The 21,052-nt window shown below is 48.0% G+C and overlaps 1 protein-coding gene across 1 annotated transcript in view; it reads right to left on the bottom strand.

The window, feature by feature from the left end:
- CORO2B (coronin 2B) overlaps positions 1–15,255 on the bottom strand; it is an 80,326-nt gene extending 65,071 nt beyond the window's left edge. The window contains exon 1 of the mRNA XM_003784462.2: positions 15,050–15,255. Within this exon, the coding sequence (XP_003784510.1) occupies positions 15,050–15,250 (201 nt within the window). The 5' untranslated portion in view covers positions 15,251–15,255. The remainder of the gene's footprint in view (positions 1–15,049) is intronic.
- Between the last annotated feature and the right edge of the window lie 5,797 nt (positions 15,256–21,052).

The raw sequence follows: 21,052 nt of genomic DNA, 5'->3' as shown, positions 1-21,052 counted from the left end.
AAATGAATCCAGTGCAAGGACCATTGCAAAAAAAAAAGAAAGAAAGAAAAGAAAAAGAAACCCATGAAGCCGTCATTATAGCTATGTCCACAGCCTCATAAAATATTGCACTTTTTGTGAAATACCTTTTTATCTCACACTGAAAATGCAACTTTTGTGTGGGTGCAGGATTGCTATAAAAATGGCAAACCTATGGACTCTAATATGATTTAAGGGAAAGCAAAGTCATTAGATGACAACTTAAAGCAAGAGAAAGATGGAGAATCTAAAGCTGGAGAATAAGGTTTGATAATTTTAGGAAGAGGTTTGCTTAAGAAATATCAAGATGACAATGGAAGCAGCATCTGCCAACTAAGAGGCAGCAGACATGTTCCCAGACACATTTAAAAAATCAAGGAGGAAGGCTCAACAGACAAAAGTGCCCTAATGCAAACAAAAGTAGCCTTTTCTGGGAAAAGAATGCCATAAAGGATATTGATTAGTGAGGAAGAGAAGCAAGCACCACTACATGTACAAGATAGTTTGGTTTATGATCAGGACTGTCCTTATCTATAAAGCTGATAACCCCAGTCTTGAAGGCAAATGATGAATCCCAGCTGCTAGCTTTTTGGTTTACAAGGTGTAGACAATAAGAATCCTTTTTCTGGATTAGTACCGGTACCACTGATGCCTTTTAAAGTTCTCTTGAAGCTGGGCAATGCCTCTGGCCACCTAGAATCCTATGAGTTAAACCCAGAAGGTGCAGATGTGGTCTACCTGCCCTCAAACACACTGTTGCTAGTCCAGCCTCCAGATCAAGGGTCACGGGACCTGTAAGTCTCCTTACACACAGTTCTCCATGTAAAGGACTGTAACACCATAGAAGAGCACTCCAACAGAGAGAACATCCTAAAAATCTGGAAGGATTACATCATCGAAGATGCCATTGTTGTTACAGAAAAGCCATCAAGCTCAGAACAATAAATTTCTGCTGAAGAAAACTATGTCCAGATGTTGTGATGACGTCACAGGATTTATGACAGAGCCCACCAAGAATATCATGAAAGAGATTGTGGATATGCAAAACAAGTGTGTATGTGCGTGCGTGTGTGGGTGTGCGCACGCACATGCATGTGCAAGGGGTTTCAAGATATGGATCTTGGAGAAATTCAAAGAGCTAACAGACACCACACTGGAGGAATTAACAGAAGATGACTCGATGGAGAGAACTTTCAAGCTAGAGGCAGACACTGAGGACGACGATGCAGAAGCCTGTAGAAAACAAATGAGGTTAGAGGGTCTGGCAGAAGCTTTCAGATTATGCACGACTGCTTTTGACTTCTTTTATGACGTGGACCCTTCTATGATACTGCAGGCACCGAGACTAAAGCGAATGGTGGAAGCAGGATTAGTACCGGATAGAAACATTTTTAGAGAAATGAAAAAGACAAAAATGGCGATGAATTTCCATAAAGTTGCACGGAGTGTGACTTCCTCTCCCGCCTCCCCTTCCACGTCCTGCACTGCTGCTGTCCCTGGGAGGGCAAGACCAGCCTCTCCTCCTCCTCCTATTCTACACAAAGATAGGGGCAAAGGCTTTTATGATGATCCATTTCCTCCCAATAGTAAATATATTTTCTCTTCCTTTCTTTTCACTTCCAATGTTCTCAATAACATTCTTTTCTCTAGCTTGCTTTATTGTGAGAAGACAGTATGTAATACATAAAACGTACAAAATACATTTTTATTTTTGAGACAGAGTCTCACTTTGTCTCCCTGGGTAGAGAGCTGTGGTGTCATAGTTCACAGCAACCTCAAACTCTTGGGCTTGAACAATCCCTTGCCTCAGTCTCCTGAGTAGGTGGGACTACAGGTGTGCACCACTATGTCTGGCCAGTTTTTCTATTTTTATTAAAGACAGGTCCCCCACTCCTGAGCTCAAGCAATTCACTCGCCTCGGCCTTCCAGAGTGCTAGGATTATAAGCGTAAGCCACTGTGCTGGCCAAAATCCATGTTAATTAACTGTTTTTGTTATTGGTAAGACATCTGGTCAATGGTAGGCTATTAGTAGTTAAGTTTGGGGGAGTCAAAACTTATACATGGACTTTCAACTGTGCAGGGGGTAAGAACCCCTAGAGCTGTGTTGTTCAAGGCTCAACTACACACACACACACACACACACACACACACACACATATATAGGGGATATATAATTTTAGCAAAGACGCTTGAGGAACTTCTAATCCTAGCAGCTACCTAGAGAAGGAACTGAGAGACAGAAAGTTAGGTGTGAGAGGTAAACTTTTCACTATAGGTCCTTTGCTTTTGAAATTTAAACTGTTAAACTGTATGATGGTTTTGTTTATCTGAAAATAAGCACTTATGAAGAGATATGTTATTCTCAGTAGGTAGAATTGTATGTATGTGGGCACTGGGAGCTAAGGGTGGCCCAGAAGGAGGGAATTGCTGGAGCAAAGTCACGTAGGAGAGAACGTTGAGGGCAGAGTCCCCTGTGCTGGTGACAGTGAGAGCACCTTATACACCTGGCTCAGTGTCTCTTCGTGCCTCAGTGCTGTACTCCAATCAGCAGGACATGACACTTCACAGTCCCAGGTACAAATCTCCTCTGGACCAGCTGGTGGCACTGAGTCTACAGGGAAGTGCCTACTGCTGCCGGCACAGTGTTGGGGCACTTTATCTACTCCCTGTCACTTACACCTTGTTCCAATCCCAGGGGGTAGGTCTTAGGAATGATGTCTACTGGTCAGAGAAGGAGAATAAAGCTCATAGGGGTTAAGTAATTTGCCCAAGGTCACAATGCCATTAGTAGCTAGACCTAGGGCTGTGCATCCTCTCCTTTCCAGAATTCTGTAAGGTCAGGGTGGGGAATGGAAGGGTGGAAAGAGTTAAGCACCCAAGAGTAAGCAACCAGGCTCTTCCCTGACTCTTTCCAGGCCAGCCCCTCCCTTTCCACCCAGGCCTAGCCTAGGCCTGGTCCACAACCCCCACCAGCCTCCTGCTGGCCGAAGGCAGGAAGGAGGCACAGATGGCAGGCGAGCAGGAGGCCCCCAGCCAGGCTCACCCAGCTGTCGCTTTGGAGAGCACCGTGCATCTCGTCCTCCTCCTCCTCCCTTGAACAATTGGGAGCCAGCCAGCTGGCCCCAGCTGTTCCCTCTCCCTGGTCCAGGGCTCCTACAGACCCAACCTTCTGGGGTCTTTGTCTCCAGAGAGAAGAAACACAGAGTCCCAGAATGTCAGAACTGGCAAAGCCTCAGAGGACAATGGGCCCAACATCTTATTTTACAGATGGGGAAACTGAGGCCCAGAAAGGGAAAGATGAAGCTTAGGATTGAAGTGAAGTTTAGGTTTTTGGGGTGCCCCACGTAGGTGAGGGGGTACACAGGCTGGCTGCCCTGCCCCGTCTCCATCAGCCTTCTGCTAGAACAGCTCTACTAGCCCAACTTTATACACCGACATTCTCCTCTGATTCTATTTCCAGGGTCTTTAACCTGAGCTGGTCCACAGACCTTTTCAAATCTGTGAGTTTGGGAAGGAGAAAAATTGCATCCATATTTTCATTAACCTTTAACTAAAATCTCACTTTTTCTTTGTTTATAAATGTACGGAACAAATCCCAACAGGATTAACTGAACCTCTCATGTGTTCATCAATAGACATCACAGACATTTGCATATCACATCTGCTACTCGTGTTTCAAAATATTTAGGCTTATCATCACTTTGAAATTAGAGTAGTTATTGGGCCCTATACCTGATCATATTGCCAAAGGCATTAATATAAAAGCACATGTACATTTTGATAATTGTATTACATTATAATCGTTTTCCTTTGTAATTCTATATACTTTATGTATTTTAAAATTTTATTCTGTAAGGGGGTCCATGGGCTTTTCTAGACTTCCAAAGAGATCTGACTGCCCGATTCCCCACCAAAAAAGTTAAGAACCTGTTTCATTTGAGCAAAAGTTTCCAGTGTTAAAAATTCAAGTTTGAAAACTTTTATACTCTGTGACCTCATAAAATAGAGGCTGAATTCCCATGAGATAAATGAGTGAGCTCGGGTGGGGGTGGGGGCTGGTGCTCTAGGAGGTGAGGGGTGCACCAGGGCCCTGTAGGTCAGGCTCATACCAGCAGATGTGTGTTAAAGATTGGCTCCATCCTGGGCTCCTTCCAGGCTCACTAAATCCTCAAACCAGCCTTGGAGTCAGGACTGGCATTTCTCTATTTTGTGGCTCAGAAAACTCAGACACAGATCAGTTAGGTAACTTGCCCACGACAGCACGTTGCTAGTAAGTGGTGGAGTTGGGATTTGAACTCAGGCCAGTGGATGCAGACCCTACACAACTAATCACTGGACATACTGCCTGCCTGTTCAGGTAGATGGAAAGTGCCCACAGAAAGTCCTAAGGTGTTGCTACCACCTGGTGTTTCTCTTGGTGGGGGTGGGGGTAGGGGAAATGGAGTCTTGAAGAGTTTGCTGCCAGGATCAATCACCTGACACATGAGGCACTAACTAGCTGTGCAATCTTGACCAAGTCTCTTGCCCTCTCTGGGCCTCATCTATCAATTGCAGAGTTCTAAGCACTGCACCCTCACACCTTCCCCCTCCCATGTTCACCTGACGACCCACTTGGAAACTCAGGCACAGGTTGCTTGGCAACTAAAATCAAGGTCTTGGCTGAGTGGAATGGAAAGGGCGGAAGACAGAGAAGTGCTGGGCGAGGCTGATGCCACAGAGCCGCTTCTTGTTGTAAGAGGCTGTGAATGCTGTGAGCAACTCTTTTCCACTCCCCCTCTCCCTGCCCCATCAAGAGCCTTGGGATAAGGGTGGGGGCAGGGACAAGAGGGAGGCCATCCAACAGTGGAAACTGCCCTCAGGACTAAATCAGGCCTGGAGTTTCTCAGGCAAGGAAACAGGCAGCCGTTGTTCTAGAAACTATCTGGAGAAGGGCCAGTGGTAGGGGGCTTAGCCAAGGCCTCTGGGCCTCGCTGGCCCCCAGGGAGATGCTCTATTTCAGGCCAGGTCACCTCAGTCCTAGTTCTTATATCATTTTTGGTTCCTGAAGTGCTGGGAGTCAGGGACGCATTAGGAGGGAACTTCTAAAGCCATGGGCTGGTACCTACCTGGGAGAGAGGGGAGGCTAGAGAATGGCTGTCCTGTGTGGACCCATCTTCCTGTGCTCTGAAATCTCACTGTTAGCAACACATTCCTTTGGGTCTCAAGAGTTTGGTCTTCCGAAATCTCACCTAAGCCTTAACCAAATACGAATTCCCTTCATAAAGGCAAGCCATTGTCATCATCAACACCTTAGATGTGATTTTAGACCCTGAGGAATGGTTGAGTAAGGATTCCTGGGAAGGGGGCCAGAGGGTGTCTAGGCATATTCTGCAACAGTGGATAAGACATTTCTCCTTCCTAGGGTCAGGATTTGTCCTGGGCACAACAAAGTGCTGGGAATATGCGATTGCTAGGGTGCCCTCTGACTCTGGCATCGTGTTCGTGTTCTGGGACTGAGTTACTGGGCAGATGGGCCAAGGAGGGGTACAGACTGTGAGGATAGTGTGGCCCAGCTCCATGGGCCTATGCCTCGATCTGGGCCAGCGGACTTCACAGAGCCCAGTTCCCAAATCCCAGCACCCTCTTTCCCTCACCAACTTGGAGGTTATTATACAGGTGTCCCTAAAGTCTCCCCTACACTTGTCACACATAGGGAAAATGGGAAATTATGGCTAAATATATCTTTACAATAGAACCTTTGTAAGTTGACCACCCAAGGGACTGTAGCGAACTGGTCAACATACAGAGGAGTCAACATAAGGAACAAGGCCTGCTGTATTGACACATACGTGTCGTGCGTGTCTGGTCTCTGAAAATTAGGTCAACTTAAGGAGGTGGTCAATGTGGGGAGGTGGTCAACTATGGAGGTTCTACTATATTTACAAAACACTCACTACAAAATTTCACAAAGAGGTGGCCAACACATAGAGAATGTTTTGTAAATATTTTGTAAAATTTGATAATAAATTTTTGTAAATAAAGGTACATTTAGCTACAATTTCCCATTTTCCCTATGTATGGTGACTTTAAAGGTGACTTTAGGGACAACCTGTAGTATTGATGGTAAGACAGAAAGCAATATAGCTGGGATTTATCGAGCACCTGCAGTATACCAGCCACTGTGGCAAAACCTTTACATGTATTACATCATGTAACCTTGGCAGACAGCCCCACTCCAGACAAGCAGGCAGCTGACTTGGAAGGCGGGTGCACCACATGGCTTCAGAGTAGGCCCAGACCCCTCCCCCAACTCTCCCACCTCCAGGCACTCAGCCTGGCAGCCACATCAGCCATGTCTCCCTGGAGACCCTGCATCAAGGTCCCTATTTCATTCTAGGCACAAATGACTACACTGTGGGTGCCTTCCCCTCTAGGCAAGGTGAGTTCTCAATGGTCAGCATGTTCAGGGACAGTTGTGGGAAGGCCAAAGACAAGCCTCCCCCTTGCTGGCTGCAGGATCCAAACCCCACCAAAGCTCATGGGCTATTGCTGGGTCTGGGTGGCACAGGGAAGGGGAGGAAGTTGGCAAAGAACCTGGCATCTGCACGGCTCCCACTTACTGAGCACACACCATGTGCCAGGCTATGTGCCAAAAAAGGTACCATTATTATTTCACAAATAGGGAAACTGAGGCACAGAGAAATTAGATACCTAGGATTTCCCAGCTATGGGTTGGAGCTTGATTTCCAAAGGTTTGGGATGCTCCAGGCCTTGGAAGGAAAATGGGGAGTAGATCAAGCAGACTGGTAAACTGCTCTAGAGGCCAGGTTGGTGGCTATGGGCAGTTAGAGCCCGAGGCCTGAGTGCACAGAGTCCTAGTGAACCAGGCACTAATATTTAAGTCTCTCGGGCTCTGCAAGGAATGAAAGAAATGGAGCTTGGAAGACAGCTCTGCGGAGGCCCTGGCACAAGGCATAGGGATGGACTCTTTGACCTCCCATGCTACCCACCAGCCAGGCTGCAGCGCTGGCCCTCTGGACACACATCCAGAGAACATCCGTCCTATAACTTGAAATAAGATAAGAAAGCAATGCTTCCATTTCTGCTGAAGGGTTTGCCTTCACTTTTCTCAAAATAAGCAGCCATTCTTCCAAAAAAGGAAAACCACAAAGCCAGGCTGTCAATCTCAGGCCTCAGACAAATGGAATAAAGTTGCCACTTCGCTCTTTCAGAGCACAGCTCTCCTCCCTTTCCCAAGTCACTTACTGTACGTTCAGGCTGTCATGGGCTTTGAGATGCAAATTGCACCAAGCAGAAGGCAGCAGGAAGAACAAAGAACAATTGAGGAAAGATCTGGAAAAATGGATTTGGGAAAGGCTCTCTGAATTCCCCAGGAGAGGGGGAGATCTCCTTCCAGAGGGGAGCAGTGATGAAGAGTGGTGGCTTTTTCATGGGGAAAGAAAAGGTTTGAGGAGCTCAGTGCTGGTTGTGGGGGAGTGACTGACAGGGAGTTACAGAAACCTGGAATGGGAGCGAAGGCTTTGGGTGAGCAAGAAGTCTGGTTTTATTAGTCCTTAGCACTGGGCTTGGTACATTTTCCCCTTCTTTTAATACTATCCTGTGAGCCATGGAGATAATTGTTCCACCAACCTCTGGATTGGATTGCACAGTGAGACCAGCTGGGTCAGGCTGTACCTGTAGGGTCTCTAAAGGGAGAGCGAAACCCCCTTCAGTCTGGGCAGGGCCTGCAGGGCACTGACTCTCCCTGGGACCTAGCGGGGAAGGGCTGCCAGGAACAGCAAAGAGAAAACCTCAGCTCTAGGGAGACGGGGCAACTGTTTCTGAAATGCGGCCTCAGGTCAGCCCAGTGCCCCTTTACTGAGGACCGACAGTGAGCCCTCCCCTGTACAAGTTCCCCACCTTCCCGAGCTGTCATTCCAAGAAAGACAGCCAATAGCACTGCAAACTCCACATGGGCAAGGACTCGTGGTTCTGTTTACTGCTGCATTCCTGGTTGGTCCAGAAATTCTCGCTGAAGCCTAGCAGGTGCTCAGCACACATCTGCTGGAGGGATGGATGGGTGGGTGGAGGGATTTATGGATGAACAGAATAACCACCTAGAAAATAAGGAAGCATGTAGCAAGTGCTCCAACAGGGAGAGACACACGCCTCCAGGTGGGTATGTCATGGAGCTGACACATTTGTGACGGCCTTGAGGGAAGAGAAGCCATTCTTGTATCCTGCACAGTGCCTTTCAGCAGGCTGGTGAGGATGTACTCAGATAAAAGGGTGTCAGAAGGGAACAGAAGGTGAGAGCTAATCCCAGAGACTGTGTGGTCCCACCCCATCATTATGCAAAAGGAAAAACTGCACAGGAAGGTTAAATAACTCCCGTGAGGCCACACAGACCTGAGCAGCAAGGAAGATAGTCAAGCAAGGTCTGTCTGCTTCTAGAGTCTGAGCTCAAAGTCACTGCTCTGTGCTGCTCTCCTGTGCCAGTCTCAGCTCCCTTCACCGAGGTGCTAGGCGGAGTTTTGCTACCATTCTTATCTCAGCCCATCTCCACCACCCACCCCTGCAAGGCTAGGGAGGACTGGGGTAAGTGGCCAGCCCTGGTTAGGCCTACCACCTCCAAGGACCAGAGACAGGAGAAGAAGCAAGAGGCCACACTGAGAGGGGAGAAGCGGGGGAATGCATCGCCAAACCCTGAAGACCAAGAGGGAAATGCCTGCCACAGGTTGAGGCTGGGCCATGTGGTAGGGGGGAGGCTGCAGGAACGGCCCCCACCTGGAGACGAAGCCCAGCATCTCCACCCTAGAATGGAGCAGCTGCCTTAAGGCAAAGTTACTAGCTAATTCCATTATGTGCAGCTAAATCTGAGCATAAACTAACCAGGAGGTCTAGTTGCTAGAGAAGGCAATAATGTCTTATTATTTTTAATTGCTGACATGGAACATATAAGATGGGACATGCTCAAAAACTCCCCCTAGCCAACCTGGACCTGGTTCTCTGAGCAATGAGGATGGCCATGCGGCCTCCCAGGGACTAGGCCTGATGTTACTTGGGTCCACAGTGCTTGGCCTGGTGATGGAAGCCCAGGGCTTGCCCCGTGACTGGGGAATGGTGGGTGCTATCTTGTCTGATCCCCTGCTCCAGGATCCCTCTCCACCTTTTCTTATCAACTAGAATTGTTGGTTCATTCCTTCTGAGAAGTTTCCCCAAGATTTGCTGTACCTGTATGGAATTTGCAAACAACTGCTCTCTTGGCTTCCAGAAGAGATGGACCCTTGTGGTGTGGGCATACCAGAGGAGCACAGTGAAGTACTGGTTGAACTGATGTTCAAGAAAATCCTTGAAGTCACCCAAATGGCAGTAATAATACAAGGAACATCTATGGCAATACTCCCCCATAAGCTCTGTAAAGTGAGAGGGCATGCAGCTGGGAGAGCCCCGGGTTTAAATTCTGACTCTGTTACTTGTGTGCTGTGCAGCCTTAAAGGAGTCACTTGACTTCTCTGAGCCTCTGTTTCTCCATCTGTAAAATGGGCAGAATAATTGTACTTTCACCATGGAGCTTCAGGTGAGATTCAGAAAGAGCAGGTATGTTAGATCTTCAAAAGCTCCCCAGGACACTTGACTGCACTAAGGGAGGAGAATGCATCCCACCCTTGGACACCCGATATACAGCCAGGGCTGAGAATGGCTGGGCTATGGGGAGAAGCCAGATTTCTGTTACCCAGGCCAGGTTTCTTTTCTTCTTACCAGGTGCCAGTTGGAGTAACAGGTAGCTCTGTTTCCAGCACTGGTTTTCTTGCACCCTGGGTGTGGCAGTGACAGGCAGGCTGGCGGAATGCAGCAGGAAAGGGGCAATATACCTGGGGAGGCCCCAGTGGTTAATCAGGTTCCCCCCCAATGCCCTGGGCACAGTGCCTGGTCCTGGAATATTCATAAAGCTCTTCCAGCTGTGCCAGGCAATCAGGGTGCTGATTGCTCCCCCATCTGCAGCTTAACATTCCACTCTAGAGAGCTGGCAGCTGAATGTTAACTAGGGAAAAATCAGGCTCTGGCCTTCACAACAGCAGCCGGAACAAAGCCCTGGGGAAGACAAATCCACTCCTTGAGATCCGCCAGCCAGCCAGAACTTATCTGTTCTCCAGCGCCTGAGCAGTGGAAAGAATTGTGGATTTAGAAACAAGTGCGCTGGCTTGGGGTCCTGCTCCTGCAGAACCACTCCCTGTCTGTCTCTGCGCTCTCAGTCTCCCAGGTGTGAATGGGAAGATCCACCAGCGCAGAGTTGGCTGGGATTCCAGAGTGCTGAACAAGGGCGGAGCATCATTGTGGTGGCTGTTTACAGTTGTGGATGTGGCTGCCTACCCTGGAGAGAAGCTTTTCATCACAGACATTGAAATCTCAAGCAAGCTGGCTTGGAAGGAAACTGAGCTCCCTGGAAGGTTCTGAGCCTCCCTGGGAGGGCGTGGTCTCAGGGTAGGAATTAAGGGGTCCTGAGCAAGCCCTGTCATTCTTTTCCAGCCCAAAGCAAGAAAGGAATGAGAAGGGACACTGGACAGTAGAGGGAAAACATACTCAGAGAAGAGCCACCACAGCAGAGATTGTACAGGACAATGACCCAGAGCCATTCAGGGTAGGGATAAGAGTGGGCTGCCATCAGTGCACAGTTCATAGTCAGCCCCCTGACAGCAGTGATCTGGAGTCTCTAAGAAATGGCCAAAACCTTTTCTGTCTTTGTATGGAATAACATATAGGCAACCACCTTTAGGGAGATTTCTATCAAACAGGTGGAGGGTGGAAACTGGAGCTAAAATGACTTAACCTTCTCTTTAACCAACACAGAGCAGCTCATCTCTACTGCTGCCAGATAAATAAGGAGCCCCTGAATTCAGCACAACAGCCATCGTCCGATAGCCCTACCTCCCTCTGCCCCAGCCACAGCACCAGCTAGGCACGGGGCAGCAGATAGATGGCCGTGGCTCGGGCAGCAGCAAGGGAAGGCTGTTGCCCACCTTAATAACTAAGCAGCCCCTCTGTGGGGGCAGGACCCTATTCCACATAGTTCCCAGATACCAGGGGTCCTGCCTCAAGTTAAATGAACTGCTCAGCTAAGGAGCTGCCTCACCTTCTCACCCATCTCTCTCCCTGCCTCATGTCCTCACTATGGTTACTTCAGTTTTGTTTGAACTTTGTACCAGGAGCTCACATTCTTGAGTTACTCTGGGCAGAAACAAGGGCAACACGAGTAACAGAGGGCTGGTGTTCAAGGTAGATAAAGACCTCCCAGCGGATGGCCACGTGAGCACACCACACAGCGCCCTCTCTGGGTGGCTGGGCCTCTGGATCTCAGAACCTCTGCCTCCATAGCAACAAATTGCTTTTATTACCTTTTTTCCTAAAGTACCAAATGTTGAGGGTTCATTGTAGAAAACGTAGAAAATATTACAGGTAGAGAAAAAGAAGATGATTAAAGAGCACTGGTGATCCCAGTAATCAGAGAGAACCTCTTATGATTTTGGTTTACATTTTTTTCAGTCTCTTTCGGATATGCAGGTGAACAAATATTTTTAAATGTGACCAATCATATATTACCCTTTCCCCCACTTAATAGCATATCATAAATAGTTCTCTCTCATTAAATATTCCTCCATATCAGTGCTTTTCAAAACAAGGTCTGGGGACACCTGGAGATCCTTGAGACTTTCAAGGGAGTCTTTCAAGTCACAACTATTGTCATAATAATATTAAGATGTTATTTGCCACATCATTCTCATTCTCCCGCAAGCATATAGTGGAGTTTCTCAGAGTTGGCATGATGTGTGATATGCAAATGCAGCCATCTTCGATTAAGCCAGATTGATGTTAAAAAGATTTACCGAAGTGTAAGATAATGCCATTCTTCTCATTTATTTTTTATTTTGTAAAATATAATTATTTTTCATAAAAATACATTTTTCAGGAGAACACAAAATAGGTTTATTCCTATTGCATTAGTAAATACATACTTTTAAAATTCCTTCATCTTTATTTTGAATATGCTAAATATTTATAGATGTAACCTATGTAAACAAAGTCTTTTGGGATCCTCAATGATTATTAAGAGTGTACAGAAGTGTTTTCTTTCTTTTTTTTTTTTTTTCGCAGTTTTTGGCCGGGGCTGGGTTTGAACCCACCACCTCCGACATATGGGGCCAGCGCCCTACTCCTTTCAGCCACAGGTGCCACCCCAGAAGTGTTTTTCAATCTCTTTCATGTCACGGCTATAAAACTTATAGTTAAACTTCCATGGCACACTTAAATTATGTTGCTTAAAGGAGTAAAAAGAAGAATATGCTTACTGTACTGTAAACTTCTTTTGAAAATTATTTAATTAGTGATCTTTAAAATTTTTGTGGCACACTTAAGATCCTCTCAAGGTACACCAGTGTACTGCGGCACACTGGTTGAAAATCACTGATGTACAGTGATCCTAAGGCTGAATGTCTGAGAACAGCTACTCTACACCACGAATTTGAATGACTGTGTGGTATTCCTTTGCACAGGGGAAGTTTGCACAGCTGGTGTGTTCACCCATTTCCTTACTGATGGGCCTGCAGGTAGTTTCCAACTTTACACGGTCATTAAAATGCTGCACATATCACTGTGTATCCACGGAAAGTGAAAACTTCTTGAAGTGAGAGAAAATCACAAAAATCAGCTGGTCCTGTAAGTCATCACTACGCAGTATCAGCCAGTGATTCATCCAGCTACACAAAATGTACCCCAGAATATGAACAAATAAAGTTGAATAATGTGTCCATCAAATACATTTACACACAGATCACGTAGTTCTACAGAGAGAGACTTATGCTCTGTAAAGGGCACTTTTTTCCCTGCTGTCCATGAAGTGTTTACAAAATTGGATCATATTCTAGACCAGTGTTACCAACAGTATAAAACTTTGTTACTATTTCAGAAATTGAGGGGAAGAGTTTAGCAACTTTAAAGCAATTTGACAGAGAAATTTTATTTCTGTTGAATATAATACAAGTTGAGGTTTGTAAAAATAATCGAGTGCTCAAAAATGCTGCCAATGTTTTTTTTTAAACACTTATTTCTGTAGGATGGACTCCTAAAGTGGAATTGCTGGCCCTACAGACACATATCCTTGAATGTTAATAGATGTTACCAATAGATGTCACTTACATCTCACCAAAAGTCCATCTGAGCATCGGCTCTTTCGCACCTTCCATAGTCCTGGAGATTGTTACTCTTCTAAATCTTTTCCAATTAGTAGGTTAAAAGCTTTATTTTGTCTTCTGCAAATGGCTTATTTAAATCTTTTGTCCATTTTTCTTTTGGTTTCTTTTTCTTACTGATTTTTTTTTGTAACTCTTTCTGCATTCTGGACACAAATCTGATGTCTGTTACATATTGCACATATTGTACTCAAGTATGTGGCTTGCCCTTTCCTTTTATTTGGGTGTCTCATTGGCATACAGAAACTATCTTTTTAAAAGATGTATTCTAATCTATGGTTTTCTTCATGGTTTTAAGGATTCTTGTCTTGCTTAGGAAGCCTTTCCTCATTGCGTGATTTAAAAAATGCACCCCATTTTCCTCTAAGACACTTGTAGCTTTTCTTTTTTTCCCTAATGCTAAGAGCCTTACTCCTTCTAGAATTAATTTCTGTCATGCTCTGAGCATTGACTGTTAAGCCTTGCAAGCCATACAATGGAGTAGGGCAGGGTGCTGCTACAGGCTTGAGCCTTCAGTGCTTCTGGGGACCTGCAGGCCTGCTGTGGACCTGACTGGTGGAGCTGAGTGGACTCATCCCTGGGGCAGACAGAGACCTGAGGCCATCTGGCTTGGGAGGGGGGCAAACGACACTTGAGAATCCTTCTGAATGTGTTAGACCATCTGTTGACCTCTGCCATGTTGACCAGCAGAGCTGACAACCTACCCAAGAAAGTAATCAAACATCTTTAATGTGTAGTGTGGCTGCCAAGGAGCTTCACGTCAATCGTCCCACTTGCTGCCAACATGAAAGATGTAGGCAGAGAAGGATGTATGATCCCAGTTTTGTCAATGCAGGAAATTAAGGAGCAGAGAAGTGATAGGACATGCCTGAGGTCACAGGTGGGCAGAGGGCAGAGTGGGGACCTGCTGCCACCAAGCGCACCCCCACTGCAGCTATCTCCTTTTGTGGAAAGGAGGGTCTGGTCTAAGCATTTTCCAAATAGGTGCTCCCCCACTGTGGGTAGGAAAGACTGGAAAAATCCATCCTCCACCACCAGCTGACAGGGAATTTTGAGAACCAAGGCTTCCTTCCACATGCACCTCCTCCTCCCCCGAGCGGTTTGGCGGAGGGTGGGAGTGGGGATGAGTCAGGCCGGGAAGGGGGAACTCAGCCATAAACAAGTGGGACCGACAGCGAGCACTTTCCCTGAGGCGTGTGACCTCCCACGGGCCTCCAGGGACTCCGCCTGAATGGCTATAGCTTAAAAATTTCATGATCTAGGCTTTGCAGATTTAATCTGCTATGTTCATGTAAGCAGCCACAGAAAGGGGGAAATCTCTAGATAGGAGGTGGGGGATGAGGAAGAAGATAAATTATGTCTAGTCTCTCAGTGGAGTGCAGTTTTTTTAATGAGTGTTCCATTTTTGCAGATGCTTAGTGTACGTAAGGCTGGGCTGGGTCTTCCTCCTTTCCAGCTCCAAACCAAAAGGACATCCAGGATACAGAATTGTAGGGTTGGACCTGGTTTTGGAGATCAGTGTGTGCCAATTCCCTCATGCACCAAGGGAAGTGACTTGCCCAAGTGCATACCTTGGGCACACTCTGGAAAGAGATCTCAGGTCTCCTGGATCCCGGGCCTGCCTGTGTTCTGTTGAATGTCAGGAAAGCCCCAGGGTGGGCATAGCTACACGCTTAACAGGGAAGTAAGAGGTGGCCAGAGAGAGACCAGGGAGCCATGGGGGAACAGGCCAAATAGTGACCTACGAGGGCTTCTCTCTGCCCTGGAGCTGCAGCTGCGGTGAGGGAGATACACAGCCACCTACCTGCTCCAGGGGGATGACCAGGAAGGAGCCACCTCCAGCGCTCTCAGTGACAATGGCCAGGAAGCGTGTGTTGACAGCGCAGAAGTGGTTATCGTGCACATTCTTGGTGATGGGGATCCCGTCAAAGCAGTGCTCCCGGTTGGCCACCTTCCCGTAGACATTCCGGAACTTGGAACTTCGGTATTGTGGACGCCAGGACATCTGTGAAAGGCCAGGAGAAGGCCAGGGTCAGGCTGGGCTGGGCACTAGGGGAGGGAGTTGAGCTTTGGGGATGCAGAAGGGCTGGGGTGGGCACAAGGTGAAGGAAGCTGAGCCTTGGAGTGGCAGAAGGTGAAGAGTCCTGGTGCCAGCTCTCAGGAAGGGGGGAGAGGGGAAAGAAGCTCCAAGAATTCAGGGCCCTCTGTGTGCCCAGCCCTGTGCTAGATAAAGTCCTACAAGAGCAAAGACTGGCATAGGGGCCTACACACACACACACACACACACACACACACACAGAGCCTTCTGGAAAGGTTGTAGGGCTATTTCACTACCAAGAAATGGGCCACATGGTAACAAACTAATAACAAATATGGACTTTCTCCTGAAGGCCTGAAATTATGCTCAATTCAGTGTAGGAAGGGAAGGCAAAAGAGGCTGGGGATTTACAAAGATTGAGAACGATACTGACAACAGGAAAGGGGGTATGTCCCTCCATGTGCAAGAAGGCAAACCATCACCTGCTACCATCCCCGCCTCTGATTCGAATCCACAGGTGCAGCCTGAGGAATCTCAGCCCTGTCTGTCATCACCATCACCGTCATCATCAACATTAGGCACAGAGAGGTGATATGATTTGTCCAAGGCGGCCCAGCTGAGTAGGACCAGGAACACAGGACTCCTGACTGGAACTTTGAGACTCTTTCCTATGCCAGACCACCCCTTAGAGCAGAGTTTACCAGCATGTGGCCCACAGATTCCCTGTATCAAAGTCTCCTGGGGTGGGGGAGGTCTCTGAGCCTCCTACGTCATTTATTAGCAATGTTGGTCTGGAACCCACTCCAACTCTACTGAATCCAATATTTTAGGGATGGGGCCCAGAAATCAGCATTTTGACCCAGTTTCCTTGCCTACCCCCTGGGTAAGACAGAGCAGCACACCCACCTTTGAGCGCCTATTCTAGAGAATGGAGTAGGGGCTCCTTCTCACCCCTCCCTGCCTACCGTCAACAACACAGGCTCCAACCAGCCAACAAGAGATATGTCACTGGCAGTACGGTGTGCCAGCCCACAGCCAGACACAGTGGAATACAGGTGCACACTGAGGCTGTGTGAGGGCAGAGGGGCAGCCCTCAGTGGAGTCGGGCTTGGCTGCGGGATGATGCCTCCTGTGGGCACCACTGCAGAGTGACCCCAGGGGCCTGCCCTCCTGGCAGACACACGTCCAAGCATCATGGGCACGTGTGAGTGCCCAGCCTGGGACATGGCATACAGCAGGGGTTCAATAAGTGCCTTTTAAAACAAATACGCCTCTGGCCCAGCAGGCTTTGCTCTTATCCATCCCCTTCCCCTCCTGCCAACTCTCTTGATGAGCCCTGAGTCTCCCGCCCCATCTCAGGACAGAAAAGGGCAAGTTAATGTCTTCAGTTAAATTCCCAGGGGAGGAAAAACAAAAGGAAATGCCAGCAACTTGGGAATTTGAAAACAAAACTTTGCATTTGATTTAAATAAAGCCAGGAGCTAAGCCACAAAAGGCTCTTTATTGAAGGAAGAAGTTCAGAATCCACTAAGGAGAATCCCAAGGAAAACTCCAGCTCTCCCCGCCCAATGCTGCCCTTCCTCTGCCTCTCCTCTGCTCCCCAAGGCTGCCCTCCACCCGAGCAAGGCCAGTCTCCCTCCTCCCCACTCCTTCCTCCCCTTTCTGCTGAGTTCTGCCCAAGACTGGCTGAACATTCCCTCCTGCCAAAGTGGGGTCCCATGTAGTCACTCAAAGTTCTTTTACATGGTACAGAGATGAAGCTTTTAAGTCAAGTGTTTATTTTAATTTGCATTAGAAAAAATATAACTTGCACACCAAATCCATATTTCACAAACACTATTGCTAATAAGGCTAAGTTTAAAAAAGTGAATCAATTCTAAGAAAAATACAGTATGACACGATATAGTATGGTATGGGCAGTTTGTGGACCTGGCAAAACTTCAGAGGTGGGAATGCTGGCAATTGCCCTGTCTTTTCCAAGCAGAATATTCTAGATTGCACAGTTTCCACAGATGAGAAAGGAGGTACTGAGCTTGCTCCTCGCACCCTCCTGCTCCTTGCTGGTGCAGGTCCAGGTGGAATGTCTCCTCTCTTCTTTGCCAGCCAAATCTCAGCCATCAGGGTCTGACTTACCTCTGACCTCCACAGCCCAGAGCAAGCGCCCTGGGACCCCCAGACAGTCAGCACCTCACCCTCCACTCCTAGACCTTGTCCTCCATTCCCCTTTGTGGGACTGGGGTCTGCTCTATGATGGCAAGAAGTGACACGAGAGCCTTTCCAGCAGAACTAAAGACAAGTTTGTGCTTTTTCTGGGCAGCCCTGATGGGTCCTGGAGGCTTTGAGGAGACCTGCTGGGAATCCGGGTTGGTGGCAGGCCTGCCCCTCCTTGAAGGGAGCCCAGACCAGTGGGGAGACAGCTGGGTACAGCTCAGCCTCCCCCAGAACCCAAGGCTCGGGGAGCCACTTCACAGCCCAAGCCTGGGGGGCAGGGACCACAGTTCTCTCTCTGGCCCCAGCATGGCCTATGGCTGGGCATGGGGACAGTCTGTCTGTACCAGGCCTGGCTCTGTGCTCTTCCCAGGGTGGACTTCACAGCAGGTCTCTGGGGTGAGGGGTAGTATCTGAGAAGAAAAGTGCCAAAACCAGACTGGGAGCTCTGCAGACCTGAACTCAATGCCCACCCCTATGACTTGGGCAAGGAAGATTAGCCGTGTGACTTGGGCAAGCCACCTAACCTTTTTGTGCTATTTTCATCCTCTCCTGCATAATGGAAGCTTATAATCCCCACCATCTCCAGGGGCTGGAGAGGAGTCAATGCCAAGCTGCCCAGGACACACCCAGCACAGGGCGCAGTGACCTCACCAGCAATACCCACACTTAGCTGGGTTTTCTCAGGTGGAGCCCTGAGCTGCCCACTGCTCTGTGTATGTTGTCCCTTCTGTCTTTACCTCCTCCTCCTCTCTGTCCTGCTCCTTCTTTCCCCTTCCGGCTCCTTCTGCTTCTTCCTTCTCTCTGCCCCAGCTGCCCAGTCCTCAGCATACAGACACAGGAAGGAGGCATTTTTGGTGAAGTTCCGGTGGGCACACTTGCATCCTTCTTGAATGACTCCTTACTCATCTCCTCATTGCCCCCCCAACAGCCCAGCTTCTGAACTGGATGCAGTGTCTTGGGAGGCCATAGCCCTCAGGCTTGGGGTCAATAGGCATGTTCTCCCAGGGAGCATGTGCCCTAGGAATGTGCCTGGACAGGCCCAAGGAGGAGGCAATCTGCTTCCTAGAAAGAGTGGAGAGTGTCCCCCAAGGACTTGCTCAAGCCTGGGCGGCTCTCCCTATGGCTGGTAGGCTGGGGCTGGATCTCCATGGAGATTCTCCCTGCTGGGCCTTGGGAAGAGCCAGATGTAGGGAGGTCAGGGGCCTTGCTGATCAGCAGGCCCACATCCCCGTGCCTGCAGCCCCCACTCCAAATGAGCCCTCACAGTAGTGTGCAGGCCAGTGGGGAGCCAGGAGTCTGCAGCTCTGGCTCTGTACCCCATTCAGAGTCCTACCAACCTTGGGAAACACACTTGGCCTCCCTGAGCACCAGCTGCCCCCACCCCCGCCTTCCCCCAGGACCCTCTCTTTCTTCTGTTGTGGAATTACTGGAGAGGAACTTGCGAAGATGACTCCTGATTCCTCACTACTTCAGCACACATTTACCAGGAAGGAGGGCAACTTTCTACCTTAGCACATTGCCATTATCACATCTAAGAAAACTCAATTCATCTAAGGCCAGTCTGTATATACATTTCCCCCAGATGTCTTTTACAGCTATTTTATTTTTTGAACAAGGCTTCAATGAAAGTTTCATGTGGCACATTTGATTGTGATTTCCCTCTTGTCTCTTTTAATCTAGAACACTTCCACCACTGAGGTTAATGGTTTTGACTTCATTATTATTCCCTACCATTCAGCTTTGGTAGGGAATAAGAAAAGGGAGGAGAAATTCCTAGTAATGGAATTGTGGGATCATGCAGAATTTTACCACAAAGACATTTGCACCAGAATGTTTATTGCAGCCCAATTCATAATTGCCAAGTCATGGAAGAGGCCAAAATGCCCATCAATCCACGAAGGGATAAACAAATTGTGGTATATGTATACCAGGGAATACTACTCAGCCATTAAAAAAGATGGGGACTTTATGTCTTTTATGTTTACATGGATGGAGTTGAAACATATTCTTCTTAGTAAAGTATCTCAAGAATGGGGAAAAAGTATCCATGTACTCAATACTATCATGAAATGAATATACACTTACAGATTTACACGAAAGATAAAACACAAATATAATCTAGCCAGAGGGAGGGGAAAGAAAGGGGAGGCGATTGGTGGGAGGAGGGAAGGCATTTGGTGGGATCTTGCCTAATGTGCACAATGCAAGGGTACACTTCAAAATAACTAAGAGTAAATTATAAATGTCTTACCACAAAAAAAAAAAAAATGAGGTGATGGTTATGTCAACCAGTTTGATTTAAGCATTCCACATTGTAAATCAAATCATTACATTGTACCCCATACATATACAGCTAGGATTTAATAAAAAATTAAATGTAAAAAAAAGAAGAAAGGGGAGGAGAGGGCAGAGGGAACATGTGACCACACTCCTGGTCTGGCTGGTGACAATTGAGGGGGCTGGCTGGCCAGGGCCAAGGGTTAGTTCTGCGGGGTAGAGGGCAAAGGCTGGAAGGCCTGGGAGGCTGGTTCAGGCTCCAGCACACACTGAGGGCCCTGGAGGTCTGACCTTTCTACCCTGCATTACTAAGGGGCTGACCTCATTCTGAAGTCAGAGTGTGAGTGTGCAGGCAGGGAACAGAAAAGAATCCTCCCAACTTGGCCAGAGGGAGGAGGCCACGCTAAGTCTGCAAGTGGGGGAGCTGCTCAGACCTCCACAAGAAATCAGTGGGGGTAGCTATGAGGTGACCTGAAATTCTAACCCTATTCCTGTTTACTCCCCAAACCCGACTCAGACCCTAGTAGATCCCCCCCAACCCCCAGCTGTTCTAGTGAGAGCAGGACACATTTCTATCTGTATCTTTCAGGACACATTCGAGCACCCTAAAAGGACTCTCTTAATGGTTAGAGCTGCCTAACGTGGAAAAGTAGCTGCCTTGATAGATAGTGAGCTTCCCATCTCTGTAGAGTTCAAGACTTAGGTGGATGACCTCCAGTCAAGGGCAATGTGCAACACTGGATGGAACTAGATGGCTTTCCAGTCCCAAGATAAAGAGAATAGAGTTCCTCTACTTTATTAGAGACATCATGTCACCACAGGGAGGAACTCTGTGGCCAGAGAGTACCATCCGGGTTCTGCCACCATGGCTGGGGGCTTCCCCGCTCCATTAATTCCCCTACCTCAGTTGGGTTGCTTTGACCCTGAATGACAGCAGGTCTCACATGGCAAATGCCCCCTCCTCCTGGGGCATCCCACAGAGTGATTAATGCTTGGCCAGTTATTTCTTATTTATTTTTTTGATTGATCGGCCAGTTATTTTAAGCATGTTTTCCCTCTCCAGTTACTGGATTGTAAGTCACCAGACCATCCAGCTCCTTCTGGTTTCTGCACAGTCTCATCCTACCCCATGCCTGGTCCAGGGCCCCCTTTCAGCAGTAGCCTCACAGTGACTCTGGTGAATTGTGAATCTCTTCTTTCTCTCTCTAAGTCAAGGTCAGGCACAAGGGGGTGCCTCATCTAGGAACCTCACCTTAGGGCCATGACATCAGCCTAGTGAGG

This window comes from Otolemur garnettii, unplaced genomic scaffold (genome assembly GCF_000181295.1).
Source record: "Otolemur garnettii isolate 467f Iridium unplaced genomic scaffold, OtoGar3 scaffold00011, whole genome shotgun sequence".
Classification (NCBI taxonomy): domain Eukaryota; kingdom Metazoa; phylum Chordata; class Mammalia; order Primates; family Galagidae; genus Otolemur; species Otolemur garnettii.
Note: the sequence above shows the minus strand (reverse complement) of the source record. Positions and strands in the feature narration are given on the sequence as shown.